Source organism: Carya illinoinensis, chromosome 4 (assembly GCF_018687715.1).
Source record: "Carya illinoinensis cultivar Pawnee chromosome 4, C.illinoinensisPawnee_v1, whole genome shotgun sequence".
Taxonomy (NCBI): domain Eukaryota; kingdom Viridiplantae; phylum Streptophyta; class Magnoliopsida; order Fagales; family Juglandaceae; genus Carya; species Carya illinoinensis.
The window spans coordinates 13,069,317-13,096,351 of record NC_056755.1 but is presented as its reverse complement, the minus strand read 5'-3'; the positions used below and the strand labels follow the sequence as shown (position 1 = coordinate 13,096,351).

The 27,035-nt window shown below is 38.4% G+C and overlaps 1 protein-coding gene across 2 annotated transcripts; it reads right to left on the bottom strand.

Moving 5' to 3' along the window:
- Positions 1–648: 648 nt before the first annotated feature.
- LOC122307280 (chromatin modification-related protein EAF1 B-like) lies at positions 649–26,508 on the bottom strand. Of its 2 annotated transcripts, none has more exons than XM_043120050.1 (23): positions 26,183–26,508; positions 23,708–23,904; positions 23,537–23,591; positions 23,351–23,448; positions 21,814–23,239; positions 21,573–21,692; positions 21,040–21,315; positions 19,916–20,107; positions 19,515–19,595; positions 19,235–19,292; positions 18,639–19,156; positions 18,469–18,522; positions 8,364–8,421; positions 8,066–8,262; positions 7,892–7,945; positions 7,719–7,799; positions 7,365–7,502; positions 7,144–7,260; positions 6,093–6,196; positions 5,707–5,922; positions 5,206–5,587; positions 1,559–3,323; positions 649–1,079 (listed from the first exon to the last, which is right to left on the bottom strand). In XM_043120050.1, exons 2-22 carry the CDS (start codon positions 23,857–23,859, stop codon positions 1,641–1,643), a joined length of 6,060 nt encoding a protein of 2,019 aa, XP_042975984.1. In that variant the 5' UTR covers positions 23,860–23,904; positions 26,183–26,508; the 3' UTR covers positions 649–1,079; positions 1,559–1,640. The 2 variants fall into 2 exon arrangements, with proteins under 2 accessions (XP_042975984.1, XP_042975985.1); XM_043120051.1 differs by having other exon boundaries at positions 19,916–20,104.
- Between the last annotated feature and the right edge of the window lie 527 nt (positions 26,509–27,035).

Below are 27,035 nucleotides of genomic sequence, written 5' to 3'. Positions count from 1 at the left end.
TACCTCTCCCTGTTTTTTCTTTTTTCTTTTTGAAGTTTTCTGCCAGAAAGGTATTATAAACATTTCTTTTCTTCCTCTATTTGGGTTGAGAGCCATGAACTAGAGGACTAAGTGGCAACCCTCACCTAAACAGACAAACTAAAAACTACACATTCCATAAATGGTGTTAGTGTTCATTAATTACATTCAACCCAAAGTAAATTTACATCAAAGGATCCTGCAACAAAGGAAAATCTTACAAGCCTTAATAAACATCCCCGTACAAATGCACTGTGCAACGAAATGATGCATTGCGATTAACATTTAAACTTTGCATCAAAGACATACCCAAATGAAAGTAAAGTACTCTTCAAATAGGAAAACAATGCTTACAAAAAGGCACATACAAGTTACAGCTTCTCACCATTATCAGCAGGCGCAATACCAAAATCTCCAGCGATGTAGAAGTGTCAATCAATCACTAGCTTGAGAAGTACCTAGAACGCAATAGACTTTTTTAAACAGAGGAATGTTGAAGCTTCAAGGGCTTGTTGTTCAATATACACAGCAGGAAAAGGATGATCTGTCAAGGTTTGTTGAACTACACAAACTGAAAATAGTTACAAGCTAAAACAATTCCGTGGGCGCACCTGCAGTGACAACTGATGATTGTTCTTAAAAAAAACACTGACTAGCGTATACAGCATAAATCTTATATTCACAAGTTCTCCAAACGGCTTTTGGCCATGAAAATAATTGCTACCCCATTAATTTGAAAGGGTAATGATACATGCACTAATCTATTGGGGCAAAAAGGAATAGGATCCCTCCACATGAGCAGGGATCTGAGGAGAGAAAAAAGAAGAAAAAAAAAGTTAGGAGAAAGAGGAGAGATGCCCTGTACACATACCTCTATATCCATCTCTATCTTGCCAAAATTCTAAACCAGTGGTAATATACAAGATTTTCCCAAAATATAAAATAAAAAACATCATAACGCCTTGTCAAATTGCTTCAATTAACATTTTGACAGGACCTGCAAATAATGATCAGCATCTCCTTCTCTCCTGCAATGCGTATTATGGAATAACCAGCTTCATCTGCATCAAAACCACATACCTTGAGTTAGCTTTCTTCAGAGAACTAAGAATGCGCCTCCCAAGAAGTAAACAACAGGAGGCCTAATGGATTAGAGTATTGCATTATTATCCAGCACTCACGCAACTAGAGAGCAACCCACCATAAATAGTTCAACTATGGATTTTATTTAAGACAAGTTTGTAAAAAATTAAATAATCTGAGAATCAATTTGAGCAGGAGGAAAACATCCCGAGTCTGAACATAAATGAAAAAAACAATAAACTTTGGATACCAAGCATTACGAAAAAGGGATCCGTATAACTCAGACTAAAAATATCCTGTCAAATAATGCCTGCCTACCTTTTCAATGTGTATGCAAAAGGCACACGCAAATCACAACATTAGATCCCTTCTTAACAATCAATTGACTAAACACTAAATCATTTCTGCATATTGCATATAGACTACAGTTGCTGATGGAGCAGAGAAACAAAATTACCTGTGCATTGCTGTTAAAAGGGCATGCACACTCAATGCTGGCAGGCCGACCGGTCTCGAAATGCTCAATCCACTAGATGGCTTCATTCCAGTTTAGAACTAGTGGGCCTCATATACAAACTGCCTTGCCCTGCTTGGAGGAGTTGTGTTTGTGGCTGGAGATGCCGAGGTGATTGTTGTTCTTGTGGCTGCTGTTCTTGCAGCTGATACTGTTGTTGGGGTGGATGTAGGGGTGTTGGAGACTGTTGCAGTGGTGGCTGAGCCTGCCACTTCGATCCAACATTATGTCCGTGCGAGGGAAAGCTACCAGATAACTGCCTTGGGCCTAACCCTTGACTAATAGGTGGTAATGGCTCACTCCCAGATGAATTTGAAACAGGAGTGCTCCCCACAGAACTCACTTGAGTCACCAAATTATTAGAATCATATACTGGTTCTGAAGCATTCCACTGAGGAGCAACGGAAGAAGAAACAACAGGAACCACATCAGTTGAATCATTACAGATCTGAGGCACTCCAGTGCCAGAAATCACTGGAGAAGCACTATTCACAGCCTGTTGGTCAGCTTGAGCTAGTTCAGTTTGAGACTTGTTCTGAAACTCAGAATTCACACGATTCTGTTGGAAATGTCTCTGAACACTTGATTGAGTTTGATTAACCTGCTTTTGGTGAGGCTGTGGCTGCGGCTGAGGTTGTAGCTGCAGCTGCTGGTGATTTGAAGCAACAACAGCAGATGGAACTGTATTATGAGAAGTTGATACTGTATGACCTGAAGGAGCTGGTGGAGTCTGGCCTTGACTGCTGTTATCAGAGTGAGGAGGCATCTGCTGCAATTGCTGTGATGAAGGGGGTGCTGGGCCAAGTAGCTTTTGTTGTGCCTGGGAAGGGTTTGAAGATTGAGAATGAACCAGTGGCTTAGATTGTTGGGCTGGGTTCAAGCCAGAGCCAGAATATAAGCCTTGACCTTGCATTACATGCATAATCGGCTCTCCTTTCTCAGGAGTTTGGCTTCCTGGAGGTATAGAAAGGCCATTAAGATGAGAGTGATCGATGGAGAGGTTCTGATGGACCAGCACATTCCCCCTTCCCATTCCCTTTACAAGTTTAGCCTGCTGTTGAGACACTGGTTGTTGCCGTTGTTGAGGGTGGTGCCTGCCAGATTGTTGAAACTGTAGCTGCTGCGACTGTCGTTGCCGTTGCTTCCCCACCTGATTGGTCAACCCACCAGCACCAGGATTCCGGCTGAGCCCATGTTGTGGTAGGTGATGTTTCTGCTGATGCTGAGATGATAAAGCAGTCATCGGGGAAGTCGGCGTCACAGATGACACAGATACTGGTTGAGTTGATGTTGATTGAATCTGAGAACTATTTTGAACAGAAGACGATATGGGAAGTTGTGGCTGTGGCTGTGGCTGGACATGCGGCATCAAAGTATTAGATGCAGCAAACTGTTGTTGTTGCTGCTGCTGCAAATACCGCTGATGTTTAGCAAGGCTGATTGCATAGGCTTGGTGGTGGGAACCTGTAGCATGATTGGGGCCTTGAATATGAGGGTGATGAGGGCTACTAAGAGCATGAGACCGTTGTGGAGACATCTGATGATGCTGAGAATGGCCAGCATATGGCTGAACAGGTGAAGTGTTCTGATTAGAGTAGGCAGAAGTCAATCCATTGAAATGAGGGATAATTTGGCTGTTCCCTTGTGTGGCCTGCATCTGAAGCTCAGGAACCACCATTGGCCTTTGATGCTCCGGGTTATGGCCAGGCTATAACACAAATAACATTTCTTGTGATATGAAATATAATAGTGAATAGTGATGTATTACTAAGCCAATGATGACAAATCAACATGTGAAAGAACAGAATATAGGTAACCAATTGAGGTGAGACAGGCACCCAAGTCAAAAAACCATATCTAACTGCCACATCAGTCAGAGCACAAGTTATTTCAAATACAGGACTTGAAATCATTAAATTTGATACTGCTTCAAAGCTGCTCAAGGAAAAAAAGCCAAAGAATACAAAATATCACTACTTTCAAGCATCGTTAGTGCCCATAAAACCATAGATAGTTTTCCATCCTTGGCTTGGCCTATTTTAATAAAACTCTTATTGACTGATCAAAAAAATAAAACCATAGATAGTTTTCAGTCTAAATTTGTCTTGTGAATTCCTTTAAATAATCCGCTTTAACCACTCTCAAAATAATTCACCTAAGTTATCAAATTAATATCATTATTAAAACATTCGAATTTCTAATAACCAAACCATGCTCTTTCTTACCCAACTTTTAACCACTCATAATTGTTTTGTACAACCCTTCGTCTTCTATTCTTCGTGTAAATAATTACCAACCTTTTCCATCTACAGTCAAAGTCAACAAAGCTTTTTGTACTTTGTTCTTACTAAAATGTTTTTCTCCCCTATGTTAATTTATGTCAAGCATTGTGTGTGCATGATTGGCTAGTCTTTATGAATGTTAAGGTCAAACATAATTCGAAATCACACCTCCAAAGCTTGTAAACAAACATAAGTACTCATTACCGAATTGTTTAGAAGTGAGATTTAGTGGACTCTTTCTTTAACCGTGAACCTCATTCATTTGGGATTGTCCATTGCAAAGTAATTAGCACAGATATAGATGTTCACATCACAATAAATACTGAAGAGGAAGTATTGAAGCAGCCAGAACCATAATAGTATGGTCAAGCAAAGACCTTACAATATCAGAATCATGATGTCTCATAAACTAATAGGAGATAGTATCAATTCCGGAGATCTGCTCTTGGAGGAAAATAACACGTGCTACTAGAAATATCAACAACCAAGATATTAAACATGTTAGCAAAGTAGGATCAACGAGTCTGGATTACTGGGTTTGCTTCTATAACAAGTTTTACAAATCAGTAGGTGTGCATTTAATGCAGAACTAAATTAAGGAAAATGAATTTTTTTTTTTTTCTTTTTTTTTTTTGGTTTGGGAGAGAGACACAGAGAGATGTGGATTTTGGCTTTAGCACAAGTGGGTCATGTTCAAAGATGTAAACAAACCTTACCTCTAATTTAAGACAACCCAGACTCAACCCATCACTACCCTCCTGGCAGTATAATACATCTATCCAGGGGTTCAAGTAAGGTTTAACATGGGCTGGATTGCTCACGTGAAACAATGGAATGCTCAAATTCAGCCAACAGATCTCAAATGAGCTCCAAACACACCCCCACAATACCCTTGGCCAGGAGGAATAAACAAGACAGTAAGATATAGAGGTATATTCTTCTACCTAGAAAAAAAAGATACATAGCTCTATATTGATAAGCAAGATAAGTTCTAGTAATGATCAACCAAAAGAAAGAATGCAGGGTTTACAACAACTAGATCTAGATAGAGAGAGAACAGATCAAGTTGATGCAACCTATTAAGATATATAGCTATATTGATGCAACGTGATGTTAAAATATCCATTCAATCCTAGAAGAGGCTTGTAGATTGATAGGCTTCAAAATTCTGGATTTTCTTCATGGTTTAAAGTAATTTTTTCTACACAGTGCACACCCACACAGAAAACAAAAACCAAAAACCAAAACTAAATGCTGCTCTCAAAACAAGCAACTGTAGAATAGAAAAATGTAACAGTTAAAACTCACCCGCATCATATGCAAAGTCTCACGGGGTCTTAACATAGAGTTTACTTGACCAGAACCAGCTCCAGAGTGCATAGTTACAGGGCTTGGCATCCCCGCCATACTGGAAGAAAGCATTGTCCCAGAATTCAACATAGATGATGAGGCCATTCCCTGAAACCCTGGCCTTGATATTGGCATGTTTCTATTCATCCCACATATCATTCCCATACCATTTCCACCAGGTAGCATACGGACACCACGATCAGTTCTCGGAAGACCAGCTGGAAGGGACATGCTAGACTGCTGAATATTTCTACCAGATAACATTTGATTGTATTGCTGCATTCTTGGCTGCTCATCAACTGGTAAAGATGATGTTCTTGGAACATTGTATCTGCCATCCCTGAAAATACATAGGGACCCACTTATAATGGTTTAAAGAAATTTGGAAAAACAAAAATATAAAAAGAACATGGTGGTAAACAAACAGTAAAAAAGTCAAGCTATAAAACAGCAGACTACCTGACAGAGGCATTCAGTGTAACAGATGGACATGACAAGTTACTGCCAAGAACCACACTGGAAGACCCTTGCAGTGCAGAATTTGCCCCAGAAGTAGGAAGTATCGATGCAACAGTACCCTGACTTGATATTGCTAAACCAGACGTATGAGAACCTTGATAACCAATGGAAATACCATCTTGGCTTGATGTCATTGCATCACAGAGATCGGTGGGCCTTCAAGCAAACAACAAAATGAAACTAAATACTTTTTTCACAAGACAATAACTGAATATGGGCCAGGTAGTTTTGAGAAAATACATTAAAAAAATACTAAATTTAGTAGCAGTAAGTAGGATAAAAAACCAGCATGCAAAACCAATGTGCAGAAAGGCGCCAAAACTTACGTTAGAACCCCTCCTCCATTCAGGTTATTTGGGCAAACTTGGTTAAGAGCCAGAGCATGAGAATTGTGAACAGGTACAACTTGTTTTCTATCCTGGTTATCACTCTTCAGAAGATAAAAGAATGGTCAGGAAACAGTTTAAACTAAATAGTAAACAAAGCTCAACATAGATTGCTTTCAGGTCATTCGCCTGTAGTTTCAAATGTGACACATTTTGTTTTGAATAGCTAACAAGCTGTCACAACTTATGCAATCCCTTGAAATTTCTATTAGTCAAATTGGAAACTTTAGACTTGTGAATGCCATCTAAAAAATATGGCGGGGAACACTTGTCAAATTGGAAGGCAACCAGAGTGGGAAAATACTTAACAAAACAAAATTTATGTATTTGCATACGTGCAAGTACCCAAAGAAAAGCCAACAAAAATTACAAGGTCTTATAGTTTTATCTATAAGCATATATGCAAACACAAATAATAATCCTTTTCAGATTCAACTATATCTTGACTTGATGGAATATCGAGGACTCAATTAAAGTCTCTATAAGAGTTCCCATAATTTCTAAATCAGTGATTCAGAAAGAATTTCCAAAAACCAAAACTGAGACTTCAACATGGAAAATTATTTAATGTGGATTAAAAACATTATTCTTATAAAGAAAAAAGCCGCAGGAGATCAATAAAACAATGACTTAGTATGACCTTCGACTATTAGCTCATACTGGCATCCTGTAATGATATCTGATCTAAGTTATCTAACAGATGATGGAAGCTTGAAGACTTTGATATAAAATTGCATCCCAAAAGAGGGGGAAAGAAAAAAAAAAAAAAAAAAAAAAAAATTCTGCCTTGAAAGGAAATATAAATAAACCATGACCAATAACTTCTTTTTTTTTATGTCGGGGACCTCTCTAAGGCAGGCCCTTTGGACCCACCCCTGCAGAATAAACCATGACCAATAACTATAGGCAACTGCACAAACAGCATTAGCAATTTGCATCAGAATTACATCAATATGTTCGGATCTGCACATGTGCACTTCAAATCACAAACCTGATTCCTTCGATAGTGCTGCTTCTGCCCAATCATAATGATTTTCTCAAAGTGAGCCTTGATGGTATCCTCTTCCATTGGCCCCTGCAAGCGTTGAAACAACTGCCTGGCACTGCCCTGCATGAATGCGAAGCAATATGAATAAGCTCAACAGCACAGCTATCATTCCAATGCAGAGACAAAGTTGACGTCATTGTCAGAAAGCTTATGAAGATTCTTGCCTTTGGAATGCCTGGTAATGTAGATGGATAAGACTGTGAAGACCCTGAATCTTCAGCACTATCGGCCCCATCCCCAGCACTCCTGTCCATTAAAAGTTTGTGACGCTCCTTGCACTCTTTAGGCTTACGAAAGATACACTGCATATGTTAGACAGACCAATCGAATCAGTGCCCAAAAGAAGGCAATGCAAAGTAACAGGATTGCTCAAGATTTTAAATAACCTTGATCAAATCATGTACAAGGCAATGCAAAGTAACAGGATTTACCAGTAGAACATACAGTATGCCCCGGGTAAATTAGCTCAGGTATATGATAGGACAAATCCAAGACATAATTTCAAATAAGAGAACTACCTTAAACTGCAGAGTACCGTTGATAACATCACTTACAAGCTCCCAGTTAGGACCCATATCATGTACAAGAACAACAAGTGCCTGATAACCAAAAATATCAGATAACTAGCACAAGTAGTAGCAAAAACTCTAGAAATAACCAAAGATAGATGATGTTATGAAAACGTAATGACCTGATCTTCAAACAGCGACCAGGGACTTCCAGAACCAGACAACCCGGTGGATATCTGCAAAGAAGGTTAATTGCTCAAGTTCAGTGGGGAAAAAGTACACAATACAGGTAAATTAGCAATAATATGAATAAAACATATGAACAAAGCCCAACAATAGTTCATCACAAAGAGTACCTTCAGAGCTTTAACTTTCCGGCCCCTATCCCGACCACCTATCAATTTAATGAATTTATTTGGGCTGGACATATTACTCATTTGGGATGCTGCAGGGGAAGGAATGGACCCGCTCATAGGAGTAATGTTGTCAAAAGTATTATCAAGTGCTTGCTTGAAAAACTTCGGCCTCTTAGAATTAGGTTGCCCATACAAACCTTCAGAGAAACAAGGTGAAATGTAAAAGACACAACATAAAATATATTAGTATGTTTTCAAGCAAATTACTAGATCTATTGTCAGCGAAAAAGAGCTGTACCATTTGTTCCATTAGATTCAAATTGGTGATTGTCCGATCTCTTCTTGGAATGGTCCCTCTAAAAATCAAAGGCATATAAAGGAGATGAATACTACTCTGGAGATAGTTAGAAAGATACAGTATTATTTCAAAGATAACTTGAACAAGCAAGTAAACTACCAAGCATAAACATGCTACAACCAGAAAAGGTAACAAATTAGAATCTTCATGGTAACTTGTGTCAAAAAGACCCAAGCTTGCTAATGAAAAGAAACGAGATAGAGCAGAGAGACGACAGCTTGACCCATTGTGAAACAACTGCCATATCATAAGAGTCTTCAGAATGCTATGAAGACACTTAATAGCTTCCCTGTCACCGAAACTTCTCCACACGCCCTCCACTTAGAGTCTATTTTTCTTTCACCTGGGCTTAAGCTCATTGATAAATAGAGCTTACTAAAATACCTACCCTCTGAACCCCTTATCTCAAAACTAAACTAAGGCACAATTGATATTATCTCTAGGTCTTATCAAAAAAGTATTATCTAGGTCCTAACCCCAAGGGGTTGGCCTAAGTGGTGAAGGCCTTGGTGTTGGGATATCACTCCCTTCAAGGTCTAAGGTTCAACACCTCATGGATGGAAACAATCCTTTGGAGCCACACCCACTAGTGAAAAGCCAACGATTTAACCAGTTCCATAGAGGGAAACTTCCAAGTGTACGGTGCACGGGACCGGGGTTTACTCTACAGGGATGGATCCGAAAGGCCCTGCCTTGGATAAGTTCTCCGCCATAAAAAAATTATAATAATAATAATAATAAATTTAAAAAAAAATAAATAAAAAATAAAGGATATTATCTCTAGGTCTGCATGAAAGATGTATGCGCCAAAAGTTTCCATCTAGCACAAATTTTACCAAAAACTTTGAAGCCAAAATGTCAACATTAGATCTATTTATTTTTTTGATAGGTAATCAAAGAGTTCATTAAAAGTGCAAAAGGCATAGCTTAAGTACACAAGTAGCATACAAGAGAACACCTAATTAGAAATAGGGAAAAGAGGCAAGACAATCACAGAAATTCAGCTAATTCTATAGAAACTATCCAAAAGAACAAATTATCAAAAAAAAAAAAAAAAGTTTTAAACTGCAATCTTCATATGCAATCCCCTCTTCTATCTCCAAATACACCACACTAGACATATAGGGATCATCTTTGTCGATGGCCATATAACCCTCTCCAAATAATGAGGTCTAGTCTCCAAATACACCACACTAGAAAAATAGAGACCATCTCACGTACTGTTGCAATTTATGGGCTGTCATATAACCATCTCCAATTGGTGAAGTCTACTATGCTCCTGGACATAACCCAAGCCAACACAACACAACTAAAAACGCCATTCTAAAGTATATTGGCAATCTCAAAAGTTGGCCTACAGATTCCCCAATCTTTTTTTGCACATAAAACACCAATCTGTCATAATGATGTCACGTCTCTGTAGTTGTTTATGGTGAGAATTTTCCCTAAGGAAGCTGTCCAGGCAAACAAAGCTGCTCTCATAGGTGTCTGTCGCCAAATATTCAAGCAAGGGAATGGGTTACAATACTAAGGTGTAAGGACCATACAGAAAGATCAGATAATGAGCTTCCTTTTTGTTGAAGTGTATCCACAATACCGCTCACTGCAACCACATAATAAACACTAAACAGGCCTACGGAGTGCAATGTCGAATGCCATGAAAGACTTGAATGTGTCTTCATAATACCAATTGGTTTTATGTGGATTGGCAGCTCCATGGTTTAACAAATGGTATTAGAGCTAGAGGTCATGGCTTTGATTCACAAGAGCATCATCGTGAGGAAGGGATTGTTGAAGTGTGTCCACAATACCGCTCCCTGCGAGCACTCTATAAACAGGCCTGTGGGTGCAATGTTGAATGCCATAAAAGACTTGAGTGTGTCTTTCCTAACACCAATTGGTTTTAGGTGGATTGGCAGCCCAACAGTCTGACACCTTTTTTAGTAGGGACCCAAAGCATCTTATCCACCCTTCCAAAGAACTCTGTGGAGGTATCAGCCTCCCAATCTTGGGCAGCTCTGAAACAATTAGCATTCCAATGCAAGGAGCCACTGGATAACTCCAATAGATCAGTGTCCAACCAGCCCCTTAGAACCCACCAGTGCTTTCCACAAGGCCACTCTCATTTTGATACCACCAAATCCATTTCCCTAGACGACAATAATTGAACAAAAGCAAGTTTCAAGCTCTGTCCAGTTTACTAGGTGATTATGAGCTCTTTACCTTTTCACTCTATAAAAACTCTCGTTTTAGCTTCTCTATTCGATTGGCCACACTAATTAGGAGGGAAAATAAAGATAAGAAATATGTAGGTAAAGTGGAGAGAGTGCTCTTTATCAAGGTAATCATACCACCTTTGGACATACAAATCTTCCAACTAACTAATCAGCACTCAATCTTCTCAATCACACCATTCCAAACGACTTAGCCTTGAAAGAGGCGTCTATGGGCCTCGCCAAGGTATTTCATGGGAAAATAGGATACCCAACACCCAAAATGCTAACCAAATTATCCACAGTAGGAACATTACCCACTAGAATCAGCTCTAACTAGGCTGAATTCACTTTCTACCCAGAGGCCAAAAGAGGCTTCAAAATAAGACAGAGCTATGGCTCGAAAGGAATGGGAGATACTTCGAAGACAAAGGACATTTATTAGGAGACCTTAGGGATTTTTTCTTTAGAACTTTGAGTTTGTGGGCTAAAACTTTTGTAATGGTTGATAATTTCCAGAATTTCTTTTAGATTTTCCTTTTGGTTTTAGAAAGTAGTAGGTATTTCCTTTGTATAAGTCCTTTGTACTTGGGCTTATGCCTATTCTTGGAAATAAAATCTCTTATTACTTATCAAAAAAAAACATAGACAGCCCTCAAAGTGCAGACAAGCCAATTTGGTCCAAACAATATCAGAACATGATCTACTAACAATAGATGTGAAATCTTAACCATGCTTAGATTGTTTGGTCCCATTGAAAAGCCAAAGTTAAAACCTCCACCAAATGTCGCTGGTAATATTTTGCTAAGAGCCTCCATGACATAATGAGAAGTAATGGGGAAAGCAGGTCTCCCAATCTAAGACCACACGAACTACTGAAAAGCCAATAGGAGGGATATTCACCAATACAAAAGATTGCACTATGAAATATAAAGAGCGCACCAAGATCCTTAATTCTCCCAAAATACATATCCCAAGCCAATAAAGAAGAGATGCAATTCACATGATCATGTTCTCAATAATTTGCAAAGCAACCCAGTTCTCTTGAGATACTACCTAGGCATTCATTAGCAATAACCACCAAGCCTAAAATTTGTCTACCTCTAGTAAATGCTTTTTTTTTTTAATAAGTAAACGGTTAAATTATATTAATATGGATAGGCATAGCCCAAGTACCTCTGTGTGTGTGTGTGTGTGTGGGTTGGGGGGGGGGGGGGGAAGTAATACAAGAGATAACACCTATTTAGGAGGAAGAAATAGAAATAAGAAAATCAAGGCCATTAAAATCTACAGCTTTGGCCCAAAGAAATAGAGTTCTAACAAATAGTAATCCAATCTCCTCCAGTGAACGCTCACTATCTTCGAATATCCGGTCATTTCATTCCTTCCAAATGCACTATAGAATACAAATAAGAATTATCTTCCACACAGCTGAAATTTGTGGAATACCGCCGAAGTTCGAAAAACATGCCAAAAGCTCGACCAGTGTAACGGGCATAACCCAGGCTAGCTCTACCTGTCTGAATGCATTGACCCATAATGCTTCGCAATGTAGTGGCAGATGGTCCATAGCCTCACCACTTTGTTTACACATACAGCAGCATTCCACTGCTATCAACCCGCGATATCGTAAGTTATCCATCGTCAAAATCTTTCCCAGATATGCTGTCCATGCAAAAAATGCCACCCTAAGAGGGGCCTTGTTTCTCCAAATTCTTCTCCATGAAAAGTGATTATTTTGCAGTTGTGTGAGGATCTTATAGAAAGAACAAACTAAAAATATACCTTTTATGGTAGGTATCCACCACAAAGCATCAGCTCCTTGAGTTCTCGGTCTCATGAAGTATAAGAGTTGGAAGAAATCTTCCAAGTTACTAACTTCCCAATCTTGGCCCACCCTAGTGAAGCTCACATTCCATTGGAGTAAATCACCATACCTCTCCATGAGGTCCACCACAGAAGTCTCCACACCATATGTCATGCCAAAATTTAGTTCTTGAGCCATCTCCCATCACACTTCTAGTATGACAGGCAAATACTCCCCACTCTCGTCTAATGTGCTTCCTTTTACCCACGCCTTAAAACCCTGCTTACGTCCTTAGAGCACCATCCCCCCCCCCCCCCCCCCCCAAAAAAAAAAAAAACACCAAGACTCCATAATTGTAATCAACCACCGACTTCCATAAAGCTTCGTGTTCCTTATTATAGCACCAAAACCATTTCCCAAGTAAAGCACGGTTGAACACCCTCAAATTTCTAACCCCCAAACCACCATAAGAGATTAGGGAGCATATCTTGTCCCACTAGACCAAATAAAATTTAAATTCATCCCCAAGTTCACTTCAAAGGAAGTCACGATGAAGTTTCTCAGTACGTGCCGCCACAATCGCGCGAATTGGGAACAAGGATAAAAAATAAGTAGGTAGATTGGAAAGAGTGCTTTTCATTAGAGTAATTCTACCACCTTTCGACAAATAAAATCTCTTCCAACCTGCCAATCTTCATTCAATCTTCCCAATTACTACATCCCGAATAATTTTGGCCCTGGAGGTGGCCCCCAAAGGAAGCCCAAGATAATTCATAGGGAAGGAAGAGATCCTACAACCAAGAGTGTTACCCAACAGCCGGATATTACAAACATTGCCAACTAGAACCAACTCTGACTTGGATAAATTCACTGTCAACCCATAAACAGACTCAAAATCAAACATTGCCAACTAGAACCAACTCTGACTTGGATAAATTCACTGTCAATTCCCGGATATTACAAACATTGCCAACTACAACCAAGAAGTGCTTGAATATGGTTTAGATCTGCCTCGCAAAAAATAAGGGTATCATCTACAAACAATAAATGGGAAATGTGGAGTACCTCGATATATGTCACCAACCGAAAAACTAGCTAAAACCCATTGTTAACCATCACTGAAATCATTCTGCTACATGCCTCCATGACTATGACAAAGAGAAGTGGGGATAGAGGATCCCCTTGCCTTAGACCTCGGAAGCTGTTAAAAAAACCTAATTAGGCAGCCATTCAACAAAACTGAGAACCACGCCATCGATATGCACCATCTAATTCATGTGCACCACCTCGCCTCAAAACCACACCTCCCAAGCAAATGCAACAAAAAAAAACCCAGTTAACATAATCGTAAGCCTTCTTCATATCTAACTTGCACAAGAGACCCAGATTGCCTGATTTTAATCTCCTATCTAGGCATTCATTGGTGATGAGAACTAAGTTCAAAATCTATCTTTCCCATACAAATGCGTTTTGGGATTTCATAATGATCTGCCCCAAAACTCCTCCCAATCGATTTGCAAGCACCTTGGAAATGATCTCATACACCCTATTCACAAGGCTAATGGACTGGTAATCCTTAACCCTCAATGCCTCAATCTTCTTGGGAATAAGTGCAATAAAATTAGCGTTGAGACTTTTCTCAAATTTCCCAACCGAGAAAAACTTTGTACACTCATCTTCCTCATTTAACCATAAGGCCCTAGATTTCTACCTCCAAGACAATTCCACATTAATGAGACCCTTTCTAAGTCAATGCGCACTTGGTTCTCCCTTAGTTTCTCTCCCTCAGATGGTACTCATTCCTCTTCCACGACATCCAAACCCTATAAGACCACCAACAAACTCTTTTCAATGCTCCACATTGCCAAAGTTCATTGCAAGTCTTTTAAGTCATTCTTCAAAGCCTTTAGTTTTCAGGCTGAAATAACACTTGACATTGCTTGGAAATGATATGAAGACCATCAATGTCTCACCCCAGTTAATTTTGCTTTTAGCCATATATTCTTAAATTTCAAGAGCCTTCTACCCCCTTAAATGCCTCCACAATCAATAATAACAAGGAAATGGTCCGAGCAAAGTTTGTGTACCCTCTTTAGACATAAATTTTGAAAATGCACTTCCCCCCCACCTAGGGACACAATAAGGCCCATTTGGAACTTGGACTGAACTAAAATCAACTCAGTTCGGTCTAATTTTAAGCTGAGTCTATCATCCAAATACATCTAAACTCATCTTAGGTGGGTCTCACAAAACTCATTCCACCAATCTCACCTAACCACTATTCATAAAGAACTCAATTCATCTCAACATCCAAACGGAGCTTAAATCTATCGATTTTAGACCAAGCAGTGTTCCAATTATTTGACCACGTATAAGAACTTCCAACAAGGGGAATATCCATAAGGTCTTACTCACTAATGAGAATTGCAACATCCACCATAGCAGAAAAAAGATGAACTTCACTTGATCATTCACTTGGAAACCATGTGAAATTGTAATCCCCACCAACACCACATTTAGTCCCACCAATTACAAAGCCTAGCCAACTCACACACACACCCCTTCTACTCTTACCGAAATCTAGCCTATAACCACCCACAAAAACCCAAGAAAAGCCATGTCCCATGTTTTTAAAGGAACAAACCACCATAATTTCTCCCACATATTTTATTTTCCTTTTTTCATCACTCTATTATTAACATAGCCATACTTTACCTGGCGTCCTTGTGGACACTAAATAAATATATCCCACATTATGAAAACCACAAAAGCTATAGAAAATGCTTCTCAAACCCATTTCAAGTGTAGTTTCTTTTTTTTTTTTTTTTTGATAAGTAAACGGTAGTATTAATAATAATAGGCATAGCCCAAGTACACAAGATGGTATACAAGAGATAAGACCTATCTAGGTCGCTATAGAAGTCGCAAGGAAATCATGTACATTTAATCCATTAAAGTCTATAGCCAAAGTCCACAGAAATAAAGTTCAAGTGTAGTTTCTTGCAAACAAATAGCACCTATCTTCCATTGCAAAGTGGATTTTTAATTCTAAGGAGCTTATTGCCCCCATCCAATCCCCTAACATTCCACGATAATAGCTTAGGACTCATGAGGAATCCAAAAATGCCCTCCCCTTGAGTCAACAGCGATTAGAACTCCCACTTGAATCATAGTTGATAGACCGAGTCTTTTTAGATTTCTAATTCTTTTTAGGCCTGATTTTTGTGAGGGGGTTGATCCTTGATGAGGATACCCCACTACAATAGCAATAAACAACGCCATAAATTGCTCTTCAAAGCCCTCACACAATATCCCTACACAATCTTGAATTTCCTTTCATTTTTGTAGTACCCAATTTGATAAGCCTTGATTTATGGGAATATGATGCCTGATTTATATTGGCTCACCCACTACATACCCAGTGTACAAAATTAAATCTATAGGTAATGCAGAACTAAAGTTATCACAATGGCCTGATTGCCCTATTTTTTTCTTTTGATATCAACTCAAGAATGTTTGTCTTGAAGTTTGTACAAACCATAACAGCTGTCCTCCCCATTTCCTCTTGTGAGGAATTGTCTTCTACCCAACATTTTCATTTCAAATGTACACTCACCCTTGGTATCAACTTTTGCTCTTCTGATGTGTCAAGCTTTGGATGTGTCACTTGCTCATCAAAAAGCCCAACATTAGCATCCATTCTCAAGTTCCTTTTTTGTGTACCCCTATCTTTAACAACCTTGCACACCTCAAGTTTACCAACCATGCAACTGTTATGTTCCTCAATTTTTGGTCTCTGAGAACTCCTTTTCAAGACTTCAGTGTCCTTGAAAATTTACTATGTTTATTTATAGATCAATATGTCATCAAATTCCATAGGAGTCGGGGCCACCACAATAATTGGTGTCATCACCCCTCGGTGACATTGCCACAGTGGAGCAGCTCTTCCACTGCATTGCCTACAACCATAATCACCTAGAACTATGTTCCCACTTTACATAGTTCTTACATGAACCATGCTTTGCATGATCTACCTCTTGGGATGGCCAGATAACCTTGCCTACATCCACCACCGAACCCTATTATTGCCAAATATATGCCATAACCTCTAAGCTTTGGCTCAAGTGGTAAAGTCCTTGGGCTTGGAGGTATGCTCCCCCCAAGTCTAAGGTTCAAATCCCATTGGATGCAAATAATTTCTAGGGACAATCGGACTAGGGGATTTTCTCCTTAAATTACCTAATGTGCACCTGCAGGAAACTCCTTGCCAAGGGCCTATGCACCCCAGGGATTAGTCGGGACAATGTTTCTGAACACCCGGTGCCAAGGGTTTACAAGAACTAACGGGACCGTCCGCCGGTGTTAGGAACCGACCGGAACCAGTGGAGAACCGGTCGGCCGGCGATAGGAAATATAAGAAATTGACATCAGCCGGTTTGGTCCCAGTCTGAATCAAGTTCAAACCGCCAGACTGGCTGATATAACATATATATATATATATATATATTTATATATATCATAGGTAAAACACATCATTTCACTTAAGTGATTTAAAAGGCATCATTTTATACCAAAGGTATAAAAATATATATAAGTGAAACAACACCATTTGGTTTAATACACCAAACAGCGTCATTTAGCTCTAGGGTTTAATAACCCCTCCCCTCCCCTCCCTCTTCTTCATACCGATGGATCTCTTTCTTTCTTCTCTATCCCCTCTCACCCCGCAGCACCACACCGCAGCCCTCCCCTTCCCTCCCCTCCTTCACGCTGCTCAAAGCTTGGCCTGGCCCTCATCTCTCCAAGATCTCCCATCAGACTCATCCTTAGCCTGTCCCTCACAATCTCACCTCTCCGAGATCTCTCCTCTCTGAAACGTCTCTCCAAGACCAAGCTCTCTATCATTCAACTTCATGCCGAGCTCTCTTGTTCTCCTCTCATATCTCCCGTTCACCTCTCCTCCTAAGTTTTTGTTATGAATTTGTGATTTTGTGAATTTTTTAGTTTGTTGTGAGTTTTGGTTGATTTGGTTTGAATTTGTGATATGAGTTTGGGGATAGGTTAGCAACCGACGAACCAACCATGGAACTGATTGGTACTGGCTGTAAGAAACCACCGGTTCTCTCTGTCCCTACCGGCCAGTTTCGGTCAGCACAACCCCCTTAAAAAAGTATTGGTGCAGTTTCAGTTTTGGACCAAAACCACACCTATAGTGTCGGTTTTCAGCCCTACCCGATGCCAATCAATAAAATATATATGCCATTTTCATTTGAGCACCATTGGATCCTGTAGTACCATTTACCACTGAATTTGAGAAATCTTTCCATACTTCCTCATCCATTAAACCCCTTCCCAAAAGGCAGTAGCTAGTCTACACATATCCTCCCCATCAAAATTTAGTGAAGAGCACCCTTCCTCCACTAGTTAATTTTTTAAGATCAAGAACAGTCAATGGATAAGCTTAGAAACTTATTTTTTAATACTTTACTCCATGGGTCAATTGTAACTGATTTTCATGGCATGACTTTTCATAAATTCCTTGTATAACTAAACTAACACACTTTCGCGTTGCTCTTGTATATGTCCCGTACACATGGGCTCTTGTTTACTCTTTTGAGCAATAAAAACTTGTTTACTGAAAAAAAAAAAAAAAAAAATCCTTCCCACTGCGAAATCCTCCTTAGCAATGAACTCTATAATCGGCCCGATTTATAAACACCTTATAACGTTAAAGAATAAAGCCCAAATTTAGACCACTATAATACAGAGAAACAGAACAGTGCTTTCGGTTTTGCATTTGCTCTGATTCCAGTTCTTGGCCGTACTTGTGCTGTTCTTCAAGAAGTAATATACATGACTACAATCATTTTAGTTCAATTTATTAAAAAGAAAAATGAAGTTTCATGAAATTTGAAACTGTATTCAATGAAAAGAACAAAGATTGTCTGCTCGTTAAAAATGGCAGAATCAGATTCATATTATATTAAACAACTTTCAATGAACAAATGAACAGAAGAACAATTACCTGTTCATTAAGAGTAGCAGAATCCAGCTGCCATCCCAGGTCATACGTGGAAGCCTGCAACCATATAAAATTTAAGCAACTTAACAGAGGTAAAGGAAGAACATAAGAAGCAAATAATAATAATTTTTAGGTAATAAAGAAGCCCCTGGTGTCTGCTGACACTTATGTACCAGATGCTTTGCCTTCTTCTTCTTTTTAGGCCTCATTGATGATGTTTCTGCAAAGTCATATGGCAAATGCTTTTCGAAGTCCCCAACTGACTCAACCTCAGCACTTTTCTGGATCTGGTATCCACCATGCAAAGTACTCTGGTCATCTTGACAAGAGTTAGTATCTCCACTTGAAGCATCCGTCTTAACTTGAGCCTGTACAGTCCCAGTTGCTCTAGCACTGAAAGGACTCACAACCCTTTGCCTAGTAGCAGTGCGCATTCGTTTGGTAGGAATTGAACCAAGATGAAGACTGGCAGGCCTTTTTCCGATCAACATCGATTGTTGATTTCCAGTTGAGCATTGTCCAAATGGTAAATCAGCTCCCACTTCATATGACCTCGAAGTGTATGACTCAAATTTCTTGCGTTTCTTCTGGGAAAATTTTGAAGAGTTGCTACCTTCAAAGGCTCCAGGCAAAGAAAACATGCCTGTTTCTCCTTCATCCTCATCATATGCACTCTCTTCATATCCATACCCTGAATTTGAAAATAAACTTGTAAGGATCACTACACTGATCAACAAGGACTGATAGATTGCAGTAGTCTCAACAATACCTGCTGTGGCATCATAAGCTGATGTCTCAACTTCTTCTTGCATGGAGCTCACAGTTCTCTGAGATAATTCAATTTAATCATGGTAAGAATATGATTGCAAAAGAAATATCTGCTTATGTGAAATACATTCAGAATAATACTGTATTTTGCCATTAAAACGTCAAAGTCACCCACAACCACAGAACAAATGAATGAGAGCATAGGAAAAAGATATATAGGCAATCTTATTCACAATGTACACATGAATGGAAGAAATATTTTCAGAAAAATAAAATATTACCTCAGACTGTAGCAGATGAGATTCAATAGATTTTCTGTAGGTCTCCAATGCACCAAATGGAATAGAATAGAAGAGGCACTCCTGCCAATGTATAAACTCAAAAGTGTAAAATATTTGAAAAGGAATTTTGATCTAATATGGAAAGAAAAGTTTAATAGAAACAAACATACAAAATCATCTTTACAAGGCAGCCTAGCCTTTGGTTATCAAGAAAAAAAACAAGTTAGTGTAACATATGGCGAGCCTACAAGGCTTTCAAGACATCATAACCAACCTAGCTCAAGAATAATAGCATATCTATGTCTGTGACTGACAGAGGAAGGGAAGGACAGAATGCTGATTCACAAATGTCAATATTGATAAGTTAGATAAAGACGAGTACAATGAAACTTGGATCATACATCAGTAAGATGATCTTCCCATGAAATCTCCACAATTCCCATATCAGATATCCTGTCAGGAGTTGTTGGTGCCAGCACTTGAAGAGAAGAACCGAGAGAGCTGTTATATTTCAAAAATCTAGTTGCATATCCCATTACAGCAATTGGAGTATTTTGTCTGGGATATTGTGTCCCCATTTCTTTGCTTGTCTTCTGCCCATGACCACAAAAATAGTTATCAAAAAGGACACCAAGATAAGATAAAAACTCTATTAATTGGAAAACAACTTCACTTGCATTCTGCCCAGAATCACAAATTATAAGGAAATAAAGACAGATTATTGGACAGTATTATAGCCGCTGTAAAGTAAGACGAAACTGCGAGGGCATACGAATAAGAATTTTTCAGCAAAAGTAAACACTCATCTTAAAACCAAAGGTCCAATGCTCCAGTTGATAAACAGATCAGAAGCTACAAGATACATCACTCAAACTCAACTCATCAAAGCTTGCATCTTATCCAAGTACTAAAGGACGACACATCTAAAACTTAAGTAGTTTACATGCCTTTTAAAGGTAGTTAAAAGGATCAGATTTATATTATTGGAACGTATGCTTCAGAATATCCAGCCCACTTCTGCTAGTTTATGAGGTTCAAAAACAACAAAAGTCCCAGAGAAAATCCACACTCCTAATGATCAATTTATCTCCTATGGTTCCTACTCTCTTGACTTGAAATCAGCATATAAAAGAAAGTAAACTGCTACTTCATCTTTCCATATGAAAAAGACTATCCACATACTGCTGCAAATAGACCTGCCTCTATCTTTCTCCAACAAACCGTCTCCATTTTCCAAATGTTCTCTCCTTCAAAATTCATCAGCGACACTTCATATATACTTTTTTTCTCAGTAAATAAAATTTGTATTGATTCATATATACTTTTTTTTATAAATGTATTGATTCATATATACTTAGGACATGAAATTTAAACAACCATAACCATAGAGCTAACTGCACTTTATGATAAATATGTGATAATATAGATGAGATATTAGAAAAGAAAAGAGTTGCTGGACAATGAACAACAGCTAAATATCAAACAAACACGCAAGAAAAGAGGGTCTCAAGTAAATAACCAGTACCGTATCAGATCCTTCAATCTTGTCCTTAGAAACTTCATCTCCATCCACCTTCCTTGATCCAAACGAACTGTACTTGCAGTTCTTTTGACCAACACCTGGATTATCACTATTTGAAATAACCTCTGCTGAACACCAAAACTGCATGACAGCCTTTGCCAAGGTGTGAGCTACTCTTTTTAGCTCCCAAAATTGATTTTTTTTCTTGAATCTCAGCTGAGAAGTAATAGCAACCCGCCGACATATTTGAGCAGCAGCATCTACCTTCCAAAGACGCTCCTATAACAATAATGAGGGAGACAGAGTCACAGCAGGGATATAGTCGGATATGGTTAACCACAGAAAGTTCTAACAAAAAGTAAATTTCCAACTGGGATTGCATCTTTGTGCTTTTTAATGAAATTCTTATTATTAAAAAAATGTACTTCAAACTGTGTGCACTAGAAAGTCCATACCAGACAAGATAAAATTCAAGAGAGAACAAAAGGTCCACATGAGAAAAAATTTGAAAGAATGGAACTTCCATAAAATCATACCTGTGCAAAATCATTTGCCAACCAAGCCATTTCCTCAAGAACAAAATCCCATTGAGATTTTCGCCGATTCTCCGAAAATAAAGTACGGACGGACAACTCTGCTATTCTCTTACGCTTCGCCTGTATACGGCATTATGTCAGTCCTTTATAGCCTTACAGAGGATAAAGAAAATAGAAAAATTGCTTCAAAGCACGCTTGAGAAAAAGGGTCATAAACCAGAACAGAAGGTAAAATAAGAACCTCTATAATTCGTGCCTCTTCCAAAATAGAATCTTCATGCGCCTTGTCTGTCAATTTTGAGGAGTTACCAGAACAACTTTGAAGGTCAGTGGCACCGGAAGTGTCTCTCCCTGACAAAGCAGCCCCTAGAAGCTCACCATTCGAGATATCCATGGGTTCTTCATGTCTACCAGCACAAATGGTTTCCTTGCTAGGGTTGGAATTATCAACCAACACCTCATCCGCTTTCCCCTCAATATCCGATTCAGTATGTTTATTTTGTCGCATCCCCTCAATGTTAGAAGAATATTTCACCTCTTTCTGTAATTCAGATCTACTTGTTTGCATATCTTCCTCAACTTTGACTGTAGTACCATCGCTAGAGTGGTTTTGAGAAACAGAATCACAATGAGCATTGACAATAAGACCACCATCAACCAGCTTGGTCTCATTCCTTTCGTCAACACCATTGGACTTATCCTTTTCTTTAACCACCTCACCACCTACTAAATCCATTGTCTCTTCAAAATCTGAAGTTTGCTCCTTAGTTTTCCCATTAGATACAGCATTCTTTGTGGTAGTACACATGTCATTATCATTATTTACATCTACGCCTAGGCTAGTTTGGGTACCAGAGCACTCTGAATCTAAACCCTTCGTGCCAAATGCTGCATTACTATTTTGACCTTCATTAAGTTTGCTTTCTCTATCCAATTGAGTGCTGTCAAACCCATTCAGCTGACCAGATCTAGTTTCATTCTCTGCTTTTGCTGTAGTTGCAACAGGTGGATCTTCAACACTAGCTGAAACTACCCGATGCCTTTCTTGAACAAAATCAGGTCCCCCTGAAGCCAAATCAACAGCAGTTTGCTGGGCATTAACTTGAGAAGGTTGATCATGTTGATTATCCCTCAAGCTTTTGGGAGCCTTGGCATCCAACCTACCTTCAGGCAGGCTACTGCCAATAGTCTCTAGCGTTCGCAAACCGTCCACATCCATATCCAATTGATTGTCAGGGGATATAATTTTTGAAACAATATCACCATTTGAACTAGCAGCCTTTAAATTGGAAGCAAAAGATAAATTCTGGTCCTTTACATTGTTTGTTTCAGACATCATCTCCTTTCCATCCCTTCCATGAGAGCCATCACGGCTTGATCTGGACCTATACCTTCGAGCATATGGGCGGAGAAAAGCTGAATCTTCAGATTCCTTGGCATTTTGACTCCCATCCATCTGCGAAGATTGCTCAGATGGAGGAATTTTATTTCTTCTACCAGGCTGTATAGAACTCCTCTCACCTTCAAGTAACTCATTGTCACCATCAAAAAGTAATAGATTATCAGCACTATTGGGTTCACAAACTGCAGGAACCCCCGGTCTACCACTACTCTCAACAGAATCTCCATGAGGTGAGGCAGCCAATGCAAAACTACCTCTCGCTTCACTGATTAACAAATAAAATAAGACAAAATGGATATAACTAACCTATCAGAAACAATTTTTTATATAACGTAAATCCATCACCCAGAAATACACAACAGTAAAAAGAATCCACCTGGTCACAATTACTTCTGGATGCTGATCAGTGAGTGAAGTAGACTGGACACTAACTGAAGCTGCATTCCCAAACCTAAAGTCCAATGGATTGCCACCCTGAAATAAAAAAAATATATATTTAGGATTATTTTCATCCACAAACTGGAGTTGCATAAACAGCAAATGAAAGATCAAAATTCTGTACCTTCTCAAGAAATTCTAGCTCCCTTCTCCTTTCCTCACGAACATCATACTCCTGCCTGTTACCAACAAGTAATATATCTTCTTACATACAAAATGGAAAACAGAGAATACACAGAGATAAAGAAATTAGACTCATAAGGAGATTAAACACAAAGGAGCACGCCAGTATCACCTAAGTGCTGCTTGAGCTTTCTCAATTGCTGCTCGGCGTGGAGAGGTCTTCATACCAATACCAACCCCGCCATCAACAACTCCACCCATAGAATCAACCTCAGCATTTACGAGGAGGCCAGACTCTGAGCTACATCCATGCATACCTACCATTATACCTACAATCTTTCCCCTCCCATCTATTCAACATTCCACAAACTTGTGAAAGCAAAAGACAAAAAGTCTTGTGAGAATGAAGAAGTGGCTAAATAAATAAATGTAAATCTTAAAATCATAAATGTTGTTTTCAACCAAACACCTTGAAATAAACCCCCTTTTACAAGTGAATATTGAGGTCACATAAATGTTACATAAATGGAAATCAAAAAAGTTAAATGATATTACAACATAGAAGTCACTCCAGACATGGGAATTTTTATTTTTAGGTAAATAAAATCTTTTTTTGATAATTTGTAGGTAAAAAAAATTCACAAACCCATATAGGATTGGACCCATTACCTCATCACCTTTTACAACTTATTTTACAGGGTGGAGATGCCATTTGTTCCACAAACCAATGGCATTCAACACCTAAGATTCAATGTAGCTGCAGATTTCTTTTATGAGTAAGCTAAAGATAGAATACCATATATTTTTTTATCTGTAAACAAAATTTTGTTGAACATAAAACTTGACAAAGGCCCGAGTATACGGGAGATAGAATACCAAGTTACCAATACAGAAACATAAAACTTTTGGCAGCTAATTAACAATTTCATTCTTTTATAAGTGAGCTAAGAAAAAATCACATAAAATTAGAGTGATATATTGGGAGGCTATCCAATGCCAAGCCCTGGCATCATCTCACACCTGCTGGGTCATCAGTTTATTTCAAGAGTATTGGCCAAAAAAAAAACACTCTATAAAAAAATGCATTAAAGCTCAAATTATAGGAATTACAGATTCAATCAGCTATTAATGCATTGAACATAAGAATTTTGCACCAATAAAATCTCATCCGCTTCAACAAGTTCTAAAGTAATTCACTACAAAAAAGGAAGCTAACGTACAGAAGAATCCCACTTAAAAAATGATGCATAAGAATTTACTTGATGTGCTTCTCAAAACAAGAGGGCAAAAAAATTGTTTGCATGGACATCTCCTCAATAGCAAAACTCTAAGGCCTCATTTGGTTACACAAATGAGATGAGACGAGATGAGATAAAAGTTGAAAATTAAATAAAATATTGGTAGAATATAATTTTTATTATTATTATTATTTTTGTTTTGGGATTTGAAAAATTGAATTATTTATTATATTTTGCATGGAAGTTTGGGAAAGTCGTAATGATGAGATGAGATGAGATGGTTTGAACTGTATAACCAAACCAACCCTTAGATCATGAGAGGATGATTGCTTAGACATTCGCAATGACCACATATAAATGAAATGCATCATAAATAACAGGCTGCACTACCAGGAGAAATCTACTTATATTCTAGTAATGCAATATATAAGCACACGCTAGAGGAACTTGCAGTAAGATAAGCACTTAGGGGGAAAATCAGCACTAATAAGGTCTCAGTCAATCTGAAATACATTTAAATCATCTTATATACTGGGCATTAAAATGATTTTAAAGGACATGATAAAGCTGGCTTGATGCCAATTCACTTTCCTTCCCAAGGTTTTGGATTGCCGCCATTCCCCTCTGTAAGCCAAGAATGAGACCCAGTGAAGGATGTGATAATTCCCTCAATCCTCCCCTAGTTATTAGGGTTCAACTCCTTAGTTAGGTGCTCCTCTTGTCACCCTGTGTACTTGGACAGCGCCCCTTTGCGCATTTAATAAAATTGTCTTTCTTACAAAAATAATAATGCATCGCTAACCACAAATTGTGACAAGCATTTAACTATCAAACTAGTTATTATCACTACAAGATGGCATCTAGTTGATACATTTAAGTAAAATAAGGGAACAATTGAATTGCCAGTCAAAATTAAAAAATGATGCAACAAATGCATTGTCAAATCACGGTCTTTAATAACTGTAAGCAAGAGTCACTACATTTATGGACACTCGTTATAGAAACTCACATCCCATGAGCAACACTTGCATGCAAGGGCCTTGCCGGCATTGATTCTCCATCAAATTCTCATAACATTGGGAGAAATCCATTACGGCCCAGAATCATTAGCTTACCACTTAAAAACATACCCCCACTAAGTTCCCCCTGATGGGCACACTATTTATGACTTACAATAACATATCATATAGCAACTTCACCAAGAACGTGACTTACTGCTTCAACATTTACGCATTTGATCACAATGCACAACAGTCGCAAAAAACTAACAGAATTCACATGAATTGACTATAACAAATTATAAAAACCTAATGCCATTCAACCCCCCGCAATACGCACCAATTTCAGGACTCTAGGGTTTCAGAACCACGGGGAAGAAAACCACACACCAAAAGAGCAACAAAAAGTACCTGAATTGGGGCGGGAGACTTGAAATTAGGAACACTTTCTCTCTCCTAGGGTTTTCAACACGAGCCCTATTCGCAAATGAAATCAGCACGAATTTACCCTAGAACGCAAAACGCCCCCGCAAATGCCAGCCATGAAAGCGTATCTACGTCTTCTCTCTGTCTCTACCTTTCCCTCTAGTTTCTAGGGTTCGGTTCTTCCTCCTTCTCAATGGTGCATAGGCGTTTGGTAAGGTTGTGTTCGTGGGGAGGGGTAGGGGGGACTATGCGACCTCTGCGAGTAGTGGGCTGGGCATGGAGAAGACGAAGGAGACGAAGAAGAAGAGGGCTTTTAAGAAATTGGACGTCCTTTTTGGGCTTTTTATTATTTAATCAAATGAATATTTAATTCTATAAATCGAAAATAAACAAATATGAATTTTTTTTTTTTTTTTTTTTTTGTTTTCAAAACACATATTTATTATTAATATGATTTTTTTTTTAAGTTTTTTTTGTGAGAAATATTAAACTATTTTTTTCAGAATTTTATCATTTTTTTAATATATATATATATATATTTACTAGGTAAAAGTAACGTGCAATGCACGTTTGCTTAATTTATATTTAATTTATTTTTGTTAAGAACTAATTTTTTTATTAATAAAGATGTAATATTTTTGGTTAATTATATAAATAACAATGTAATGTTTATGTAATTTATAAATAATTACACGCTCTGATATATTATAAAAGAAGATCATTAATAGAAGTTATAACATGGTCCTATAAATAAACATCTATCATAGTTTTATGAAAATTGTTTAAGATAATTTTATTTTAGGATGACGATCCAACATTGCCCACAATTTTATGAAAG